At 48.9% G+C, this 13279-nt stretch overlaps 1 protein-coding gene across 2 annotated transcripts in view; it reads right to left on the bottom strand.

Moving 5' to 3' along the window:
- The window catches only part of alg13 (ALG13 UDP-N-acetylglucosaminyltransferase subunit), a 29381-nt gene that overhangs the window by 2623 nt on the left and 13479 nt on the right, over positions 1 to 13279 (bottom strand). Inside the window, exons 10-23 of one of the 2 annotated variants that reach the window (XM_078166568.1) lie at positions 12197 to 12261; positions 10898 to 10998; positions 10719 to 10804; positions 7928 to 8195; positions 7641 to 7748; positions 7177 to 7327; positions 2853 to 3024; positions 2629 to 2664; positions 2493 to 2548; positions 2182 to 2250; positions 1234 to 1360; positions 1038 to 1157; positions 908 to 948; positions 702 to 819 (exon numbers count right to left, since the gene is read on the bottom strand). In XM_078166568.1, the coding sequence (XP_078022694.1) occupies positions 702 to 819; positions 908 to 948; positions 1038 to 1157; positions 1234 to 1360; positions 2182 to 2250; positions 2493 to 2548; positions 2629 to 2664; positions 2853 to 3024; positions 7177 to 7327; positions 7641 to 7748; positions 7928 to 8195; positions 10719 to 10804; positions 10898 to 10998; positions 12197 to 12261 (1518 nt within the window). The remainder of the gene's footprint in view (positions 1 to 701; positions 820 to 907; positions 949 to 1037; positions 1158 to 1233; positions 1361 to 2181; positions 2251 to 2492; positions 2549 to 2628; positions 2665 to 2852; positions 3025 to 7176; positions 7328 to 7640; positions 7749 to 7927; positions 8196 to 10718; positions 10805 to 10897; positions 10999 to 12196; positions 12262 to 13279) is intronic. The other variant, XM_078166569.1, reaches the window with a different exon arrangement.

Raw genomic sequence — 13279 nt, 5'->3', positions numbered from 1 at the left:
CTAACACCCTCACCCTTTAACAAACACCCTCAGCCTTTTACTAACGACCTCACCCTTTAACAAACGACCTCACCCTTTAACAAACGACCTCACCCTTTAACAAACGCCCTCACCCTTTAACAAACGACCTCACCGCTTAACTAACGACCTCAACCTTTAACAATGACCTCACCTTTTAACTAACGACCCCGGCCTTTAATGACCTCACTATTTAACAAATGACCTCACCGTTTAACTAACGACCTCACCCTTTAACTAACGACCTCACACTTTAACTAACCAACCAACTTACTTCTGACCATGGTGAACAACACCTGGCCCTCACTATCTAAATTTAACAAAGTTACTCAATCACTAAAAACTACCTCACTAAGTAATTAACTCAGTACCCACTGTCTCACTTCCTGTCTAACCCACTACCTGCTAGTTATCTGCCTCACTAACCAGCATTTAACTATGTCTCATTGAATCTGTCCATCAAGACTCTTATTGTGAAAGTCTCCCCTCCGTGATTATAACGGGAGTCTTATTGTGAAAGTCTCCCCTCAGTTTACACAGTCAATTTGATGACAGCAGTATGTGGTGGATGTTGGAGGAACTGCAGCTGAGGAAGCTGCTGAATGGCGGGTGGTGCCGACACCTGCAGACCTCCTCCAATAAACTGACAGCTTTCCTTCACCCAGCAGCCAATCAGGCCTTACCATGCAGGGGGGGCTCCTGGCTCAGGTAGGGAGTGTAGTGCTGGTAGGGGTAGGAGGCCTCGGGTGAGGTGGCGGGGTACACCTGCTGCTGCTGCTGCCAACAGCTCTGATGGTACCACTGTGGAGGGGACGGAGGTTAGAGTGGACTACACCTGCAGCTGACTCTGAGGTGACCTCAGTTTAGATGAAGTAACACCTTCTCTTACCTGGACTCCTAAGTTGAAATAATACTGGAGGACTCTGCAGTCTGCAAACACAGTAATAAAAAGACATGAAGTGAGACAGGAAGCTGCAGCAGGAAGTGACAAGCTGTGTTTACATTGGTTGACCTCTGACCTCGGGGTAAATCACTGCCGTTAGGGTCATAGGAGTAAGGGGGTGGAGTTACCATGGTGCAGAGAGGCTCCCCCAACTCATTCATCAACCAGGGAGAGGCGGCCGGGATCGCCATAGCAACTGAGAACAGACAACTTCCTGTTACATTAAGCAGGTGTGTGTGTGTGTGTGTGTGTGTGCGTGCGTGTGCGTGTACCTGAACGTGTCTGTGTATGTGCGGTTGTCGGCAGGTGAGCAGCTGCAGTAACACGTGATGATGGAGAGGAGGGTGAGGAGGACGAGGAGGAGGGTGAAGAGCAGATGACTGCTAATGGCTTCACCACCTGAAACACAAACACACAGGAGGAGTCAGCCAATTAGACTTAATCATGGCTACCTCTGTATGACTGGACCCCAGTGTGATTGAACTCCTCTGTGTGATTGGACCCCCGTGTGACTGCACGCCCTTGTGTGATCGGACCGTCCTGTGTGATCGGACCCTTTTGTGTGATTTGACCCCTCTTGTGTGATTGTACCGTCCTGTGTGATTGGACCCCCCCTGTGTGACTGCACGCCCTTGTGTGATCGGACCGTCCTGTGTGATTGGACCCTTTTGTGTGATTTGACCCCTCTTGTGTGATCAGAACATCTTGTGTGATTGGACCCTTTTGTGTGATTTGACCCCTCTTGTGTGATCGGACCGTCCTGTGTGATTGGACCCTCTTGTGTGATTTGACCCCCCTGTGTGATTTGACCCCCCTGTGTGATTGGACCCCTGGATGAACACCTGTCCTGAAGGTTATGAGAAGTCAAATTGAACACGAGTATGATGATGATCATTCAGGGGTTTTCAGACAGCGAGCGACGTCATTTCAAATGTGAGCATGCGGCTCTTTGATGCCACGGCTCGCTGCGTCACCATAACAACGACAGAGAGGGAAATGACAGAGGGGCTGATTTAACTGATCTGAGTCAACCAAATGATTCTGGTCTTCATTGGCAGAGTGAAGAAGGTGATTCTGAGGGTTCGTCGTGCTCTGTCATGACATCAGACTGTTTGCCACAAGACGTTTACAGGATCATCCTCACTGTCTGAAACCTCTGAGTCATCATGGCGTCCGCTGCGTTCACAGATTTACTCCAGAAACATTCATCATACGAGTACCTGCTGCGTGTAGCTGTAGTTCATCTCTGGTCTCGGGGGAGAGTCGGCAGTTTCTCCTTCCTGCTCGTCCTTTCACAATAAAACAAAACATTTATGTCCTGAGTTTCATAACAACACCGATCATGTGACCCGATCATCACAGCTACACTTAAGCACGTCATGTTCAGTGGGCAGTTACCACCTTCTACTTTGTTTGTTTTTATTTTGGTGAATATGTCGGAGTGTTTGAGCCGCCACTCGTTGGTGACTCATCACGACCTCAGTTAAAGACGTCAACAGATGTGGAGGAACACGAGCATCAGGTGTGTTACCTGGTTGGCGGAGGGCTCAGCAGCGGTGTAAATGTCTGACGTCTGGTAGCTTTGATCTGAAAAACCGTAGACAGTCAGACATGAGTCACTTCCTGTAAACAGGTGGCACTCTCTATGCTCAGATACTGATACTCACCCTGAGTCATGTAGATGTACTCCTCTGTATACTCAGCTGACAGAAACACACACAGGAAATCACATCACAACTAAGTTACCATCAATCACACTTCCTGCACAACCTTTCACAATAAGACAGCACCAGAGGAAGTCCTGAGTCACTGGAAGGTTTTTAACAGGAAACAGAATGTTGACTTTTACCGACAGAAAATGATGATGATGAGTTGTGTGTCTCGTCCTCACCCTGGTCCTCCAAAGTGCTGGCGTCCTCCTGGTCCTCCTCTGATGAACACACAGGGGTGTTTCCAGGTGGAGGTGCAGAGGGGAGGGGCCCTGAACCTCTCTGGACTCTGTAGGAGGGGCCAGCCGGAGGAGGTGGGACTGTTATAGAGGGAGGCGGTGCCACAGCCGGGCCCTGTGGGAGGAGCCAGGTACATTAATAATTATAATACATTTTATTCATTGGTGCATTTTAAAACACTCAGGGACACCCAAAAGGCCGAAACACACCGGAACCAACCGACGTACGTCAAAACATACGCGCCCATTATTTTTAATGTACATCCCCACACCGGCAGCAGCTAGACACACACTGGCGCTCCTGGACACGCCACGCAGCAGCATTTAATGCCACTGTCCTAATCCAGCCTCACCACGCCTGAAAATGGTGTTTAAAATTAAACAATTAAAAATAAAAAATCTGATCTGTGTCACATGAAAACAAAAACAATCTGATTTGGGCTGAACTTGTTTTTGTCGCAACATAACCCAAGTTACTCGTGCTGTGCTAACAGCTATGCTAACTAACCAAGTGTTGAAGGCAGCTAATGGCTAACTTGGTTTGCAACTGACAGCTGGAATCAAGCCATGTGAACATGGAGGCTCTGAACCAGTGTGAACAAAGACGACATCACTCTTTATTATTTCTCACTCAGCACATCGCGGCGTCACTCCTTCCTGTTGTTTACCTTTCACAATAAAAGACAAGACAAAGACAAGAGATTGGTCAGAGCGTTTTTCCACCAAACACTAAACTAAACCTTTGATACAAGTCGTCTCCCCTGTCCCGTACTGACGTTAAGTTGTGGAGCTCCAGGTGACCAAAAACAGAAAAACAACTATGTCCTCCATTTCTGACTCTTGGTGACGTCAGAAGAATCTCAAACAGATCTCACTGCTGATTGGCTCTCACCACACAGCGGCACACAAATTTATCAAAGATGTAAACAGCACAAATTTGCGTCTACTTGAATCTTTGTCTGTGATCTCTTCACAGGAAACAGTTGCTGTGTGTTGGTGTGGACAGATCCTGAAGGCCTCGGAGCCCTCCATTTGTACTCTCCATTCATCTCGTCTATATTTGTGCACATTTTCTGAAAGTTTGTGGAAGACCAAAGTTTGTTTTGGAGTTCCGCAAGGTTCTGTGCTCGGACCAATCCTATTTACTCTATATATGCTTCCTTTAGGTAACATCATTAGAAATCACTCTATAAATTTCCATTGTTATGCAGATGATACACAGTTGTATTTATCGATGAAGCCAGAAGAAAGTAATCAATTAACTAAACTCCATAACTGCCTTAAAGACATAAAAACCTGGATGAGCACCAATTTCCTGATGTTAAATTCAGACAAAACTGAAGTTATTGTTCTTGGCCCCAAACAACTCAGAGACTCTTTATCTGATGACATAGTTTCTCTAGATGGCATTGCTCTGGCCTCTAGCACTACCGTAAGAAACCTCAGAGTAATATTTGATCAAGATTTGTCTTTTAATTCTCATTTAAAGCAAACCTCACGGACTGCATTTTTTCATCTGCGTAATATTGTGAAAATTAGGCCTATCCTGACCCGAAAAGATGCAGAAAAATTGGTCCACGCTTTTGTTACCTCAAGGCTGGATTACTGTAACTCTCTATTATCAGGTAGCTCTAGTAAGTCCTTAAAAACTCTCCAGCTAATTCAGAATGCAGCAGCACGTGTACTAACAGGAACTAAGAAACGAGATCATATTTCTCCTGTTTTAGCTTCTCTGCACTGGCTCCCTGTAAAATCCAGAATTGAATTTAAAATCCTACTGTTAACTTAGAAAGCTCTAAATGGTCAAGCTCCGTCATATCTTAGAGAGCTCATAGTGCCATATTATCCCACCAGAACACTGCGCTCTGAGAACGCAGGGTTACTCGTGGTCCCTAAAGTCTCCAAAAGTAGATCAGGAGCCAGAGCCTTCAGCTATCAGGCTCCTCTCCTGTGGAATCATCTTCCTGTTACGGTCCGGGAGGCAGACACCGTCTCCACATTTAAGACTAGACTTAAGACTTTCCTCTTTGATAAAGCTTATAGTTAGGGCTGGCTCAGGCTTGCCCTGTACCAGCCCCTAGTTAGGCTGACTTAGGCCTAGTCTGCCGGAGGACCCCCTATAATACACCGGGCACCTTCTCTCCTTCTCTCTCTCTCTCTCTCTCTCTCTCTCGTATTCTATTACTGCATCTTGCTAACTCGGCCATTCTGGATGTCACTAACTCGGCCATTCTGGATGTCACTAACTCGGCCATTCTGGATGTCACTAACTCGGCCATTCTGGATGTCACTAACTCGGCTTCTTCTCCGGAGCCTTTGTGCTCCACTGTCTCTCAGATTAACTCATATCACAGCGGTGCCTGGACAGCGTGACGTGTGTGGTTGTGCTGCTGCCGTGGTCCTGCCAGATGCCTCCTGCTGCTGCTGCCATCATTAGTCATTAGTCATACTTCTACTGTTATTATACACATATGACTATTGTCACACAAGTATACTGCCAGATATTAATACATACTTTCAACATATTGTACCACAGTAGCCAGAACTATAACTATAATATTATTACTTTCATTAATGTTGTTGTAAGCTACTGTCATTACCTGCATCTCTCTCTCTCTCTCTCTCTCTCTCTGTCTCTCTCTGTCTCTCTCTCTGTCTCATTGTGTCATGCGGATTACTGTTAATTTATTATGCTGATCTGTTCTGTACGACATCTATTGCACGTCTGTCCGTCCTGGAAGAGGGATCCCTCCTCAGTTGCTCTTCCTGAGGTTTCTACCGTTTTTTTTCCCCGTTAAAGGGTTTTTTTTGGGGAGTTTTTCCTGATCAGCTGTGAGGGTCCAAAGGACAGAGGGATGTCGTATGCTGTAAAGCCCTGTGAGGCAAATTGTGATTTGTGATATTGGGCTTTATAAATAAAATTGATTGATAAAATTGAATTGAAATTGACCTGAAGACCTTCTTTGACACTGTGGTGGCATCAGCCATCTTTTACGGAGTGGTCTGCTGGGGCAGCAGTGTCTCGGCTGCAGATAGGAAGAGACTGGACAAGCTGATCAAGAAGGCCAGCTCTGTCCTGGGATGCTCTCTGGACTCTGTGCAGGTGGTGGGAGAAAGGAGGACGACAGCCAAGCTGTCATCTCTGAGGACTAATGACTCCCATCCTCTGCAGGAGGAGATAAAAGCTCTGGAGAGCTCCTTCAGCGATAGACTGATTCACCCAAAGTGTGTGAAAGAACGCTATTGTAGGTCCTTCCTGCCTGCTGCTGTCAGGCTACATAACCAGCACTGCTCTCAGTAAACTGCACCATGGACACTTTATTGACACCATGGACACTTTACTGACACTATGGACACTTTACTGACACTATGGACACTTTAGGGACACCATGGACACTTTAGAGACACTATGGATACTTTAGGGACACCATGGACACTTTAGAGACACTATGGACACTTTAGGGACACTATGGACACTTTAGGGACACTATGGACACTTTAGGGACACTATGGACACTTTAGGGACTGGATTAAATTTTGAAATGTTTAATCTGACTCTTTCTCCTTGACTGCTGTAACACTGGAATTTCTAAATTGTGGGATCAATAAAGGTGTATCTTATCTCATCTTATCTCATCTCATGTACTGAGAGCAGAACCACAGCAGATCGTGGAGGCAGTGTAACGTGGTTTGAGAGTTACGACGGCAGAGATGACAAAGAAACTGGAATACTGGCTAAATGAAGCGAATCAGTAAAAGTAAAAGAATTCTCCGCCCACATGTCAGGATGTATAGTGACCTCACAGACCACTGCCGTCTACAACACTGCCTCTGTCTGAACGTATTTTATTATGACCACCTCCACCATCGCCTTGTTTGTTGTTGTGTTAAACTTTTGACTCCGCCCTCTGGTGCCATCTTTTGGCTGTATCTATGACATCATAAAGGACACATTAGTACGAGGACAGTGACGTTTACGTTTGAAAAAGACGGATCTATTTTTGTACGTGAAGGTAGAATACATGAGCCTGAAGTCTGTAACGATTCCAAACCTTCAGTGAGCCTTATAGTTCTTCAGTCAGAGTCTCTAATGAGTCTCAGAGTCCAAGTTAAAGAGACGTACACCGTCCAGCATCACGTCCAGGTTTAAAAGTGTCCGAAGTCACGGTTGAGTCTCCACAGTACGTCACACAACTCAGATGGGTCAGTGGTTAAAGTCTGCTCAGTCTCAGTTTGATCCTTTACTTGCTGTGGTTTTGACACTCACCGGCAGCGGGGGGAAGACGGCGTCTCCGGTGTCGTCCAGCTGGTAGTACGTGATGGCTGTATCCAGATCAGTCGGCTCCTCCGCCGTGTCCACAGAGAAACCAAACTGACACTCCTTATTCAGAGCAGCCGCCAGCTGACGACGACTGCGACTGAACAGACACAGGAAACACAGAAAACACCTGATGATGACTTTCATTTTTTGAGACAGGCCTGTCTCAAATACAGGCGTGCTGACTTCAGGAACTGAAACTAATAACAGAAGTTTATCATTATTTTGGTTTCTCGTTAACAGATGATGGTGTTTCTGTGTTCAAACACATAAACAAGTTATTCATGTGAAATTAATTTCATTCACTGACTGTTTTTATTAATTTAGTCACTCTGCTGACGGATGGTAACAAAGGACTGACGACCAGAGTCGACTCAGCCAGTTCACACGTGGACCGACTGAGTTATAGTTACCGTGACCTGAAGGCGTAGTTCTCGTAGTCGTGGTAATATCGTCTGCCAGGGTGGTAATAGGTCAACTGTGGACCAATCAGGTGTCGGTTCAGGAAACGGCTGGAGCTTCTGACCAGAATCCACAAACAGGTACACACACACACACACACACACACACACACACAGGAGCTCGTCAGTGTGAATGACAACAGCTCAGTGAACTGAGACACGCTAACAACTTAAATCTTTATCGTCAGGAAAACGTTGAACAAAAAAACGTTTGAGTACAAAATTTCCTGGAGTGACACCTGGAAGCTCCGTAGCGAGGAGGTCTGGTTATGGGATGGTGATGGTGCGGGGGGATGTAGGCGTCATAGGTCATGGCTCCTGGTGACGGGGGAGGTGGTGGACGGGGATGGCCTGCTGGCTGGAAGCGGGGAGGCAGAGCAGAGGGGGCGGGGCCTCCGTAAGTCGATGGTGGTGACATTAACAGCTCCCCCCCCTTCACTCCACTGCTGCCACGAGACTTCCTGAAGTACCGATGACGGTGATGTCGCTGACCACGAGAGTCGGAATCTGAGAAAGACAGAAACAAATGTCAGGAGAACGTCACATCAGTCAAGAGGATCTCACATCAGTCAAGAGGACCTCACATCAGTCAGGAGGACCTCACATCAGTCAAGAGGACCTCACATCAGTCAGGAGGACCTCACATCAGTCAAAAGGACCTCACATCAGTCAGGAGGACCTCACATCAGTCAAGAGGACCTCACATCAGGCAAGAGGACCTCACATCAGGCAAGAGGACGTCACATCAGTCAGGAGGACCTCACATCAGTCAGGAGGACCTCACATCAGTCAAGAGGACGTCACATCAGTCAGGAGGACCTCCCATCAGTCAGGAGGACGTCACATCAGTCAAGAGGACGTCACACCAGTCAGGAGGACCTCACATCAGTCAGGAGGACCTCACATCAGTCAAGAGGACCTCCCATCAGTCAAGAGGACGTCACACCAGTCAGGAGGACGTCACACCAGTCACGAGGACGTCACATCAGTCAGGAGGACCTCACATCAGTCAGGAGGACCTCACATCAGTCAGGAGGACCTCACATCAGTCAAGAGGACGTCACATCAGTCAAGAGGACGTCACATCAGTCAAGAGGACCTCACATCAGTCAAGAGGACCTCACATCAGTCAAGAGGACCTCACATCAGTCAGGAGGACCTCACATCAGTCAAGAGGACGTCACATCAGTCAAGAGGACCTCACATCAGTCAAGAGGACCTCACATCAGTCAGGAGGACCTCACATCAGTCAGGAGGACGTCACATCAGTCAGGAGGACGTCACATCAGTCAGGAGGACCTCCCATCAGTCAGGAGGACCTCACATCAGTCAGGAGGACGTCACATCAGTCAGGAGGACCTCACATCAGTCAGGAGGACCTCACATCAGTCAAGAGGACGTCACATCAGTCAGGAGAACGTCACATCAGTCAAGAGGACGTCACATCAGTCAAGAGGACGTCACACCAGTCAAGAGAACCTCATATCAGTCAGGAGGACGTCACATCAGTCAGGAGGACGTCACATCAGTCAAGAGGACCTCACATCAGTCAAGAGGACGTCACACCAGTCAGGAGGACCTCACATCAGTCAGGAGGACGTCACATCAGTCAGGAGGACCTCACATCAGTCAGGAGGACGTCACATCAGTCAAGAGGACCTCACATCAGTCAAGAGGACCTCACATCAGTCAAGAGGACCTCACATCAGTCAGGAGGACCTCACATCAGTCAGGAGGACGTCACATCAGTCAGGAGGACCTCACATCAGTCAAGAGGACCTCACATCAGTCAAGAGGACGTCACATCAGTCAAGAGGACCTCACATCAGTCAGGAGGACCTCACATCAGTCAAGAGGACCTCACATCAGTCAGGAGGACGTCACATCAGTCAGGAGGACGTCACATCAGTCAAGAGGACCTCACATCAGTCAGGAGGACCTCACATCAGTCAGGAGGACCTCACATCAGTCAGGAGAACGTCACATCAGTCAAGAGGACCTCACATCAGTCAAGAGGACGTCACACCAGTCAGGAGGACCTCACATCAGTCAGGAGGACGTCACATCAGTCAGGAGGACCTCACATCAGTCAGGAGGACGTCACATCAGTCAAGAGGACCTCACATCAGTCAGGAGGACGTCACATCAGTCAGGAGGACCTCACATCAGTCAGGAGGACGTCACATCAGTCAAGAGGACCTCACATCAGTCAAGAGGACCTCACATCAGTCAAGAGGACCTCACATCAGTCAGGAGGACCTCACATCAGTCAGGAGGACGTCACATCAGTCAGGAGGACCTCACATCAGTCAAGAGGACCTCACATCAGTCAAGAGGACGTCACATCAGTCAAGAGGACCTCACATCAGTCAGGAGGACCTCACATCAGTCAAGAGGACCTCACATCAGTCAGGAGGACGTCACATCAGTCAGGAGGACGTCACATCAGTCAAGAGGACCTCACATCAGTCAGGAGGACCTCACATCAGTCAGGAGGACCTCACATCAGTCAGGAGAACGTCACATCAGTCAAGAGGACCTCACATCAGTCAAGAGGACGTCACACCAGTCAGGAGGACCTCACATCAGTCAGGAGGACGTCACATCAGTCAGGAGGACCTCACATCAGTCAGGAGGACGTCACATCAGTCAAGAGGACCTCACATCAGTCAAGAGGACCTCACATCAGTCAGGAGGACGTCACATCAGTCAGGAGGACGTCACATCAGTCAAGAGGACCTCACATCAGTCAAGAGGACGTCACATCAGTCAAGAGGACGTCACATCAGTCAGGAGGACCTCACATCAGTCAAGAGGACCTCACATCGGTCAAGAGGACGTCACATCAGTCAGGAGGACCTCACATCAGTCAAGAGGACCTCTCATCAGTCAAGAGGACCTCACATCAGTCAAGAGGACCTCACATCAGTCAAGAGGACCTCACATCAGTCAGGAGGACCTCACATCAGTCAAGAGGACCTCACATCAGTCAGGAGGACGTCACATCAGTAGAAAGTAACTGGATCGTACCCATGTCTCCTTTTCTCGTGGGAGCAGCAACGTTCCAGGCAGGAACTGGATTGACTGGTTTCAGATCAGTCAGAGGAACCAGGTGTCTGAGGCAGAGAGGGACATGTTAGAGACAGACTGTAGAAGCTGCTCCTCAGTGGTCCTGCAGGCTGTGTGAGGGTTAGGTTGTGTGTGTTTACTTCTCTCCCAGCTCCTCGATGAAGACGGTGACGGCTGATGAGTGTGTTCCTACTTCCTGGATGAAGGCGTTGTAGTACTTCCCCTTCGGCTCCAGACGCACCTGAAACAAACACAGAGGTAACGATGTGAGACGGGTATCAGAGAGGAGACCAAACAAATGCAAACATACTGTCTGTGTGTTCCAGTCTACCATAAGGTTCTGTACACCAAAAATACCAGGATGTTCTACACCGCCAGGAGGCGTAGTCACAGACATCCTGAGAATCGTCACACAGCTCCGAACTGTCAGTGAGCAATCTGAGCTCAGGATGATTCAGGAAAGTTCTCAGAGCAATGCTGGGACAGAAACTGTGACCTCAGTGAGGAGGTGTGGTCGACCCTGTTGTTAGGTGTGATGTGATTAGTTGTCAGAGACACGCCCCTCTGTGAGCCTGTAAGGTGTGAGGACACCCAGTGGACATGAGATGAACTGCAGACTGTGACAGTGTCAGTGTTAGTGTGATCACTGCTGATGAAGGTTGAGACAGACTCAACTCATCACTGCTGCTCTGACCTCACATACCTCAGTGATGATGTCATCATTTTGTTTCTGATGTTATGGCGTTGTGTTGGGTCATAAATGTGTGTGTATCCCTGATGACATCATCCACAGATATCATCACTGCCACATCTGATCTGTAGCATTTCATTTCCTCTGTCATCCAGTGTTTGGAAAATATTTCTGACCTCTCTGTGTCGAACTTTTATCTTCACCAGGACCTCGTCTTAACTTTGAGTCTTGACTTTGAGTCTTAACTTTTAGTCTTAACTTTAAGGGAAATTCTAAGAAAACGTCACAATTCTAAGAATTTTCTTAAAAATGTATCACCAGGAAAAACTCTCTCTGTAAGTCAGGATGATTTGCTGACTGTTCTGACCCACAATCCTTTGCTCAGCCAACGATACTTCACATCAACTGAGCTGCAAACAGATGACAGCTGTCAACCAGCTGTCTATCAGCTGTCATGTTCATAATCAGCAGCTGATTTATAACCTGAACCTGTTTGTTCCTCTGAAGAATTCAACTCCTCAATACTGAAGGAATTCTGACCAGGAGAAGTTTCAGCTGGATGTAATCTGTAATTTGTAATCCTCAGTCTGACACACTGGAGCTTTAAAGTGTGGACGGAGTCTCTTCAGTGACGGCCGTCCACACACACAGACAGGAAATATAAATATGAACATACATGTTTCTGTTCACCTCCAGACAGACGGACGGACGCAGCTCTGATACTCTGTGTCCTGCAGTGTTTTCTTACCTGACACTTGTCTCCCAGGAAATACTGCCGTCCTGCGAACACCATGTAGTCTGTCTTCTGCATCTCTGTCAGTCACACACAGTAACCTGATTACCTAAGTATTCTGATTGATACAATAATCTGATTACCTTGGTAATCTGATTTATACAGTAATCTGATTTATACAGTAATCTGATTACCTCAGTAATCTGATTACTGGTCAGTACTTTCACATCACTAACAGTCACAGTTTCCGGAGTTCACAGCTGTTTTTAAAACACCTTCATGTACTGATGGAGGCCTCTAGTTTCCCGGCGCGGCGCAGGGCGGCACAGGGTGGCGCAGGGTGGCAGAGGGTGGCAGAGGGTGGCGCAGGGTGGCACAGGGTGGCACAGGGTGGCGCAGGGTGGCAGAGGGTGGCGCAGGGTGGCACAGGGTGGCGCAGGGTGGCGCAGGGTGGCGCAGGGTGGCGCAGGGTGGCAGAGGGTGGCAGAGGGTGGCAGAGGGTGGCGCAGGGTGGCGCAGGGTGGCACAGGGTGGCACAGGGTGGCGCAGGGTGGCAGAGGGTGGCGCAGGGTGGCGCAGGGTGGCGCAGGGTGGCACAGGGTGGCAGAGAGTGGCGCAGGGTGGCCGGGGTGGCGGAGGGTGGCGGAGGGTGGCGCAGGGTGGCAGAGGGTGGCAGAGGGTGGCAGAGGGTGGCGGAGGGTGGCGGAGGGTGGCGGAGGGTGGCGCAGGGTGGCACAGGGTGGCACAGGGTGGCACAGGGTGACGCAGGGTGGCACAGGGTGGCGAAGCCCACGCAGAGCTAGTTTCGAGCAGCGCAACCCGAGGCGCGCTCAGTTTGGTAGTTTGGCAGACCGAGGTGCGCTGAGATGGGTGTGGCGGCGCAGCAGGGGGAGGTGTCGACAGATCCAGCTTGGCCCAGTGACAGTCTCGTGCCGAAAGGCTTCGCCGAAGGTGCGCTAAAAGCTCGCCATCTGAAACCAGGTCTACTGTCAGCGCAGGGGGAGCGCGGCCAGTGTAAGCTGAAGTTTGGCTGACCGGCGGACAGTGCGCACACGTCACCAAAACCTCACAGGCAGGTTTCCAGAATATCAGGCACAT

This window comes from Epinephelus lanceolatus, chromosome 3 (genome assembly GCF_041903045.1).
Source record: "Epinephelus lanceolatus isolate andai-2023 chromosome 3, ASM4190304v1, whole genome shotgun sequence".
In the NCBI taxonomy this organism is placed as follows: Eukaryota; Metazoa; Chordata; class Actinopteri; order Perciformes; family Serranidae; genus Epinephelus; species Epinephelus lanceolatus.
The sequence above is the reverse complement of the archived record's forward strand: the minus strand, read 5'-3'. Positions and strand labels throughout refer to the sequence as shown.